The sequence below is a fragment of the Gossypium hirsutum genome, chromosome D11 (assembly GCF_007990345.1).
Source record: "Gossypium hirsutum isolate 1008001.06 chromosome D11, Gossypium_hirsutum_v2.1, whole genome shotgun sequence".
NCBI lineage: Eukaryota > Viridiplantae > Streptophyta > Magnoliopsida > Malvales > Malvaceae > Gossypium > Gossypium hirsutum.
In genome coordinates, this window is record NC_053447.1 from 20,360,224 (window position 1) to 20,369,417 (window position 9,194).

At 33.1% G+C, this 9,194-nt stretch overlaps 1 protein-coding gene and 1 long non-coding RNA gene across 2 annotated transcripts; one reads left to right on the plus strand and one right to left on the minus strand.

The window, feature by feature from the left end:
* Nucleotides 1-304: 304 nt before the first annotated feature.
* LOC107912829 (protein POLLENLESS 3-LIKE 2) lies at nt 305-2,453 on the minus strand. Its single transcript, XM_016841169.2, has 4 exons — nt 2,028-2,453; nt 1,737-1,949; nt 1,497-1,652; nt 305-1,419 (listed from the first exon to the last, which is right to left on the minus strand). The coding sequence occupies exons 1-4, from the start codon at nt 2,193-2,195 to the stop codon at nt 520-522; spliced, it is 1,437 nt and encodes a 478-aa protein (XP_016696658.2). The 5' UTR covers nt 2,196-2,453; the 3' UTR covers nt 305-519.
* A 1,922-nt stretch (nt 2,454-4,375) lies between these two features.
* LOC107911319 (uncharacterized) lies at nt 4,376-8,198 on the plus strand. Its single transcript, XR_001687840.2, has 3 exons — nt 4,376-4,831; nt 7,087-7,156; nt 7,944-8,198. It is a non-coding gene; the product is annotated as an uncharacterized lncRNA (long non-coding RNA).
* Nucleotides 8,199-9,194: the final 996 nt, after the last annotated feature.

Consider the following 9,194-nt stretch of genomic DNA (forward strand, 5'->3'; position numbering starts at 1 on the left):
GAAAATGTGATCCTTCATTTTTAATTGGAAAATAAAAATCATTGTTTGAATATTCCAAGAAAGTTTGAAAAAAGAAAGAAAGAAGAGAAACATGAATCTTTTGCATAACGTTCTCAAAGTTCAGCATGATTATGATGATTTATATTGTGTGTAAAATTGCATTCCTTTTGATAATTTCATTTCATTTCCATTCTAAATAATAGTTGTGAGGTCTTATTGCCACTGAAACAGCAATCTTGCTGTTATATGAATGTTATTTTTATGAATGTTATCAAAAAGATTTGGGCAAATGCAATGCAGAATCTAAACCAAAGTGTTTTTTATTATCTTGATGGGTGTGGGATGCGCCTTATTTGAGAGGCATACATAAATAAAATGTAAATAATACTTAAGGCTACAACCTTAAGAACTGCTACCCCTTTTTTTTCAGGAATAGGAAGTCAAGTAGGTGAGGAGAACAAGTTCATCTCCAACCTTAGACTATTAAGTTACTTGAGAAACTAAATCAGTTAACCAACATCAGGCTCTGGGACTCAAAGAAAGAGTAATATCTTGGAAGACCTTAAGCCTCTTATCAGTTTTCTTTGGAAACATCCTTTGAGTCACTGCTTCATTTGCTGGGCCTAGAACTGCAGCTGAAATGATAGCCTCCTCAAAGTCTTGGCTATCTGGTAATAAATCAGCCAATTTGTCTCCTTTCTCTTTAGTTGAAAGAGAGAGCCTTCTTCTTGTCTTAATCTCTGGTTTTTCCAGTTCTTCAGATAAAGGCTTTGTGCAGTCTCCACCCATTTCATTCACTCTCATAGAGTTAGCTGAGTTTCCTGACCGTGTTCTTTTAAGGGTCTCATGCAATTGATTCACAACTGGAGCTTTCACCTCCTTCACCAGCTTTGATGAGTAAAAGGGCAGTGCATCGATATTTAGAGAATTTCCGAAAGGAAGAGCGACTGGTTTTGGTTGAGGAATCACCACCTGGTTTACCGTTACATTCGAATTGATGTTCTCATCACCAAAATCATCTTGGGGTTTAACTGCATTTGATTTTGGCAAGCTGATGGGGTCCTTGCAAGGTTGAGGTTGCCAAATTGATGAAGAACCAAGGAAGGCGTCAAAGAGCCGGCTTTGTTCGACCCGATCCCCTCCTCCTTTATTCATCATCTCCGACTCAAGATCCTGGAGCATCTGCTGTGCCCTCTCATAGGCCTTAAGATGGGAATCTACCCCTCTTGGTCCATCAGCCACTGCTGGTTTCACTCTTCGCAAGGTTTCTTTAGCCTCCCCAATTCTACCTTGCTTCATCAAACAAATACCTAGGTTACACATTTTGTTATTATCGGCAGCAATCGAAAGTGCCCGCCGATAAGCATCTTCTGCTTCGATATAGTTGTTTTGCTGCATCAATGCCCACCCCAAGTTTCCCTGAAAATGAAAAGTTTCTTAAATTCATGTATCCGTTTTAAGGTTTACTAGCAAAGATGAAAAGATTGAAGGCTTACCAGCAACCGTGTGGCTTCTTGCTCGACAGAGACCTGAAATTTCTTTCCTTGAGATCGGGCTGTCTTGGTGCGCTTCCCATTGAAAGCCAGCCCTTGTTGAATCAAATACAACTTGTGCTTCAACAAAGCTATTTGGTCATCCAACCTTCCACATCTCTGTAGAATTATAATAACCATCTATTTGTTAAAGACCAATACAACTTGATATAATATTTAATGTTTACATTGGTGTAACAAGACCTTGTAGAGATCCAATAGAATGTTATCAAGAGACTCCTGCGCTTGATCTGAGCATCTACTACGCAGAGACTTGATAGCTTCAATGGCTTCCTCTGCTCGATTTTGCTGCTTCATTACAATGGCCATGTCTTTCAAAGCACTATCAACTCTATCCCCTGCATTTATGGCTGCCCAAAACATAGGAATCGCCCTCTCCGGATCTTTTTCCACCAACTGAAAACAAAAGTAAAATTCATAAAGAAGAAGATTTCAAGTCTTGTACAATCAACTGGAAGACACCCAGAAACTTACTTGAACGTTCTTGGCTCTAACATAAGGTGTGTCACCGACTGGGACTTTTTGGATGGCATGGAAGGACTCGGAGCGAGTTCTCAGAACCCCGAGGGGCTTCGCCGGAGAAGTGGGGGCCGATTTAGAAGGCCTGAATCCAGGAGGAGCGTTCCACAAATCTTGCAACATCTTCGAAAACCCACTTTTCTATTTCTAGTTTCCTTTTTGTATTTTTGAAATTTGATATCGAAGATAAGAAGGTTTTGTGGACAGCCAAAAAAATAAAATACTGAAAAAAGTGCAGAGGGCAGAGGGGGAGTATTGGAGAGAAGTGAAGAGAGCGCGATAAAGAATCGATGCGATTTAGAGAGAGAGGTTTTAGGATAATAAGAGGATTTGAAATTTTCGACCGTTGAGGTTACCGTTTTGTGTAACTAGCCGTTGGCTAAGGCGTGGGCCGGACAGGATTTCTTCAATAATTTATTTAGAAATACCCACGTAACATTATATCTGTCCATAGCTCGGTTAACATTTTACATCCGTTTGTTAGGTCGGGGCTGGAGTTGGCCCAAAAAATAGGTTTAAAATTCTGTTCAAGTTCGAACTGGATAAAAATGTTAAAATTTAAGTTCGGATTAGTCTGTTCGAATTAATTTTTTATATTATTTTTATATAAAAAATTTAAAAATATAATACATCAAACTAGAGCTGTCCATGAGCCAGGCCGGGCCGGGCTCAAAAATTTTTTTCAGCCCGCTTCCTAGGCCCGGGCCGAAATATGGGCCTGAGATTTTGTCCAGGACCGGCCCGGGGAAAAATATGGAACCCGAGCTCGGCCCGGATCATTTTTTAATTAAAATTAAAATTATATTTTTATTAAAATTAAAATTAATTGTTATTAAAATTAATTGTTATTAAAATTGTATCAAATTATATTTTTTTGTACTAGTCAACATTTTGTAAAATCTAACATTTTGTTAGTAAAATTATTAATTGTTAATTGTATTAATTGTTACTAAAATTATCAAATTATATCAAATTATTAATTATTAATTGTTACTAACATTTTGTTAGTAAAATTATTAATTGTTAATTGTATTAGTTGTTGTAACAAAATCTAACATTTTGTAACTTAAAACTTAAAATAAAACTAAAACTAGTATATTTTAAAAATAAAAAATATATATTTAATATATTTTCGGGTTGGGTTGAGCTGAGCCCGGACAAAAAAACTTTACTCGAGACCCAACTCGTTTTTTAAACAGGTCTTTTATTTTTGCCTAAGCTCATTTTTCAAGTTTATATTTTTGTCCAAACTCTCCCACTTTTCGAGTAAGCCTTCACCATAAGATGAAGAGAAAATATTTCATATTATTATATTTAGAGTTATCACATGTTATTTAAAGGTTAAATTCTACTATTAGTTCCTTTATTTTGTAAAAGTTGTAGGCTCAATCTTTGTATTTTAATTTAGTTATTTTTAATATTTATATTTTTCAAATTTTTAAATTTCAGTCTTCACCAAATGATGATTATTAAATTTATTAAATTATGTTATTCCTAAAATCTAATAGAGTAAACATATTATCATATTTGTAATGTCATGTTAGCTTATTATTTTCACACATTCCTCACTAAAATTCTAGTTAATGGATAAACAACTGTCATTTGCACTAAAACTGGAATTTCAAAATTTGAAAAGTATAGGGGCTTAGAAGTTAGAACAATCCAATAGGAAATGAAGAATGTGGATTAAATCTACAATTGTATGTATAGTATAGAACTAGTTATTAAAATCAACCAAACAAATTTAATTGGCTACTCTTTGGATCAAGACTAAAATTTCAAAATTCAAAAAGTATAAGAATTGACCAATTTAGAAAATACAAAAATTAAAATAATTAAATCCATTTCTCTCCCAAATACAGGGACTAAAATCATTTCTTTCACAAACGCATGCCCTCTTAATATAGTTCCCAAACCCTGGCTGGCTGCTGCTTCTTTTCTCCTGAAAATCTCATTTTAAGAAAATAAAATAGCACAATTTATTGTAATAATATTGTATTTTTTAAAATTATTTAAATATGGTGGTTTTTAAATTATCTATGTCTATAATGTATAATACATATAAATATGGGTTTGGAAAAAAAATTCGAACTGATGAAAATATTATTTATCTTTCATCATATTTAAAAATAATTATAATATTTAATTAAAAATTAAAATTAAAATGATTAGAACTTAAATTATAATTATTAATTAAAAAATTCTGCTATATTATTACTGGAATAAAAATCCAACCATAAAATATATATAGATTAAAAGTTATGATAATTATAATTACAATCTACCATTGTTAAGAAAAAAAAATACATAGTGGCAAACACGCCCATTTCACAGGACATCTCGGGTCCCTCTGTCTCTCTACCCAAACCAAAGAAGAAGAATGAAGACAGAAAACAAAACGTTTCTAACAGAAACCCCAAACAAATCAAATCAAACAGCCATTAATTTAGCTATCTGAATCCCTAAAAATCACAAAGAGGAAATCGATAGAAAAGAACTCGAATAGCCACTACTCACCCTTGTTCATTTTCAAAATCAATGGAACCCGCACAATATTCTCCCCTAGTGATCTTCACAATACTGAAAATGGCACCCTGTTAGGATCAGAAATCCAACACCAATGCATACACATACGCCTAACTCTGTGGAGGCCAATTGACAGTGCTTCCTCTATCCGATACCTTGGATTCGAAAATCGACGAATCTCTCTGGCCAGTGCATGTGCAACAACGTTGGCTTGTCGTCCCACCAAAAGAAAGGTAATGCTCTCAAAACTCCCAATTTTAGCCTTGATGTCTTGGATTATCGAACTTAGTATAGATTTATATAATGTATGGGACTTCAACTTTTTGATAATTGTTAGAGAGTCTCCCTCAACCTGAATCAACCGAACCCTAGCTCCTCTGAAAAAATGATGGCCTGCTCACACGCTTTTGTCTCTGCAACGAAGGAATCAATAACCTCATAGTGTAGATAAGTGCATACAGCCATAATTAGCCCCATAGAATTTCAAGCTAGTACTCTTGAGACTGATATTTTTGTATTAAAATTGATTTATATTGTCCGGATCTGGTAGTTTCCATCTCTTCTGTTTAGGCAAAATTACTTCTAGTTTTAGGACATCTAGAGCCTCTAACTCTACTAGATAAGCCTTGATAACACTACTATGTCCTTAATTGTGGAGTTAACTACTTCGATAGTCAAGACTAGTCATCTCCCCAATTGAAATTGCAAACGACATAATAATCTAAGTATTTGAATCAAATACTCATTTTGATTTTTTTACAGGATTACAAATTCGATTAGATTATCTACTAAAGTAAGTTGTCTTTCTTGCAATGTAAATATTCTTACAGTGCTACTTATCATGAGTTTTAACTTAGAAAATCAATGAGCTAATATTTATTTGTCAAAATTTTGCTTTATATACAAAATATAAAAAACAAAAACGCAAAAGACATAATAGTAAAATGTGAAATTAACTTTATTTATTTATTCATTGTTCAAATGTATAGAAAATAATTACATGATTACTATAATATGAACACATTTCTCATACAATCTCCTAATTGCTCTAGTGAAGTAAATGAGTCATGTTTTGCATTCTCATATCTTCGACGTATTTGCTAAAACTCATAGTTACAAGAGTCTTAGCAAATGAATCCACAAGGTTATATTCAAAAGTTGTTTTCACCACATCTACTATTCCTTCGGCTAAATAGATAAGTAGACGTGTGCAAAGCATAACATACATAAGGCTTACAACTGACGATCATATAAAACCTTACTCATATGCTCTCTTTCTTCCATTGTTTTAGGATAGTCATCCAAAAAAAGATGAAATCCGATGTAGTTGGTTGAGTGCTTGACTTCGCATCAGTCATTGCAAACCATTCCAATACCTTATTGATGTATGAAGCTTGTGATAGAGCTATTGTTTTATTTTTTTGATCTCTAAGGATTCAAATTATAAGAATATAACTAGCTTCACCCAAGTTCTTCATACTAAATTATTAAGCTAACCATAATTTAATCGATGACAATTCTCATACATCGTTTTTGATAAGTAGAATATCATCGACATACAAAACGAAAAAGACTACTTTTTTGTCCTTTTTACGCTTATAGACAAAAAGTTTATCAGCGTTTTGCCTTTTTCTCAAACTCAAAAGTCTTGATTGTTTAATCAAATCTTTTATTCCATTAGCAGAATGTCTACTTAAGTCCATAAATGGATCTTAGTAGTTTGCAAACTTTCTACTCTTTTCCTTTGACAACATAGTCAGAAGGTTGAGCCATGTAAATGGTCTCATCAAGATAGTCATTTAAAAATATTGTCTTAATATCCATTTTTCAGATCTCGTAATCGAGAGCAGCGGTAATGGATAAGAGTATGTGGATAGACTTGAGCATGGCTAATAGAGAGGTCTTATCATAATCGATGCCTTCCTTCTATGTGTAGTCTTTCCCTACAAGTTTAGCTTTATATGTTTCCACTTTCCCTTCCGCATTTCTCTTCTTATAGATTCATTTACACCCTATTGGTTTAATCCCAACCGCAAGTTTTCACACCATATTGAATTTTATAGAATTCATCTTGGCATCCAGGACTTTTTTCTAAAGTTTGGAATCAACATCCTGCATAGCCTGCTTGTAAGTTAGTGGATTATCATCCTCATGATTGACTTCCGTATTAGAAATATTACCATCACAGATAAAGTTCTTTCCATAACTTTTTTGAGAATTGAACTTAGAAAATTTATCACTACGACGGATTTTCCTATATTATTGATCATTTGCAGGTCTTTCCATAACTTTTTTGAGAATTGAACTTAGTGATTGTTCTACAACTCCCGAAAGTTTCTCATGTGCCACTTTACTTTGAAACTTAAAGTTATCCATGTAACTTTTCTCAAGGAAAGTAGTATGAGTAGAAATTTTAATTGTATTATTTTTCGAATTTTAGAATAATTAACTCTTTTTTTTGTAACAGTCCATTTTTCAATGGTTTCAGGACCACCAAATTTGACGAGTAAATTCGCAAATATTGATGTGAATTGTTATAATTCAATTTAATGTATATGGTAAGTATTGATGTGAGAATTATTGTGTTTTGCAATTGAAAAGGATTGATTTAGTATGTGATGAAATTATTTAATTTATATTGATTGAATTGGTATATATATTGAATATATTGACTATTTGAATTGAAATGAATATTGGTTGTATTGGAAAAGTGAATCGGAACCCTATTAACTTTATCGGGATTAGTCAGATATAGATGGCATACCATAGGATTGGAAGAATTTAGGGATTTCTTCGACTTCAAGTCGATGAGACACTGGGTGTAATTTACTTCGATTTAGCCGATTAGACACTGGGTATCAAATTATTACTTCGAATTATCCGATGAGGCACTAGGTGCCAAACTGGTGTGTTTTGGTTAGATCCGTGTATTCTTTTGAGTCCGAGTTGTGTTAATAGGGGTAAATGAATAATAAAATTTTATAATTGATATTGAAACGGTATGGTATGAGAAATGGAAGTGAAATAGTGAATTGAAAATAGAATGTGAAATATGTTCTAAATATATGGAATATATGAGTTATATACTCATGAAATGACTATGGAATGAATATTGCAATTGTACAATGAAATATGAAATGAAATGTGAAAAGCTATTTATATAGCAAGTATGAGAATTGAGATATTTGTGAAACAAATGAAATATGATATGGTTGTTGTAATAATTAAATATTAATATGTGTTTATATTTCAATTGTATATTTATAATTTCTTATCTTTAAATATTCGAATTATAGAAATACCACTAAGTTTATACTCAGCGTACGGTTTTGTTCCCGTGTGCAGGTTAGGTACTTAACTTTTGATTGTTGATTCAGCATCTAACAACGATCCTGAACTCAAACATGGAGATGTTTATCCTTTGTGTCGGCATGTACCTAAGGTGTTTAAATAATAGTTATTTTATAGTTTGATTGTAAATGAGGTTATAAGTTTAATTTTGGTTGGTTTTATACATATAAATATGTGTTTGTTTTTGAACCTATATTATGGCATGGTAAATTGAATTAAATCTATCTAGGTGCATGTGAATTTAATTTTATGTTTAAGTGCTCATGAACTAGGCAAAATTTATTTGGATTTGATATGTTTATAATTTAGATTAAAATGATGCTTTGATGACTTGTTTTGATGATATGAAATGTTTGAAATTTTTGTCTATTTGATCTATAAACCCCAGTAATGCTCCATAACTCGGTTCCGGCGAGGGATACGGGTTGGGGGTGTTATATTTTTCTTTTCAGATATCCTACAAACATGCATAATTTCATCCATGCATCCAACTTCTTTGCATCTTTATCCAGAATGTGGGTCAAACAATTCCATACTATAAAGTGATTTAGAGTGGGTTTCTTTCCATGACACAGTTAATAAAGTGTTTTACAAGCATACTTGGTTGGCACATCATTCAGAATATAGTAAGTCATTTGTATCACATATCCCCAAAAGGAAGTAGGGAGTTGTGAATAGCTTAACATTGAACGAACCATGTTAAGTAAGGTTCAATTCCTTCTCTCAGCTACGTTATTCTGTTGTGGAGTGCCCGGCGCAGTCAACTGGGATAAAATCTCATTCTCTATGAGGTATCCTAAGAACTCGTCGGACAAGTATTCCCCACCTCAGTTAAACCGAAGATTCTTTATAAATAAACCAAATTACTTTTTCACTTTCACATGAAAATCTCAAAATTTATCAAATATTTCACTTTTGTGGTGCATTAGATACAAATATCCATATCGAGAATAGTGACCAATGAAAGTCACGTAATAATCGTACCCTCCTCAGGTACTGATGCTCATGGGACCACATACATCAGTGTACACAAGTTTTAAATGTTGGTCGACCCTTATACCTTTCGCATTAAAAAACCTCTTACTCATTTTACCTTCTAAGCAATATTCACATTATGGAAGACTAACTTCCTTAAGCATACTTAAGGAACCATCTTTCACAATTGTAGTGACTCTTTCTTGGTTAATATGACCAAGTCTTAAGTGCCATAGGTACCCCTCATTAGAGTGAGAAATTTTAAGCTTA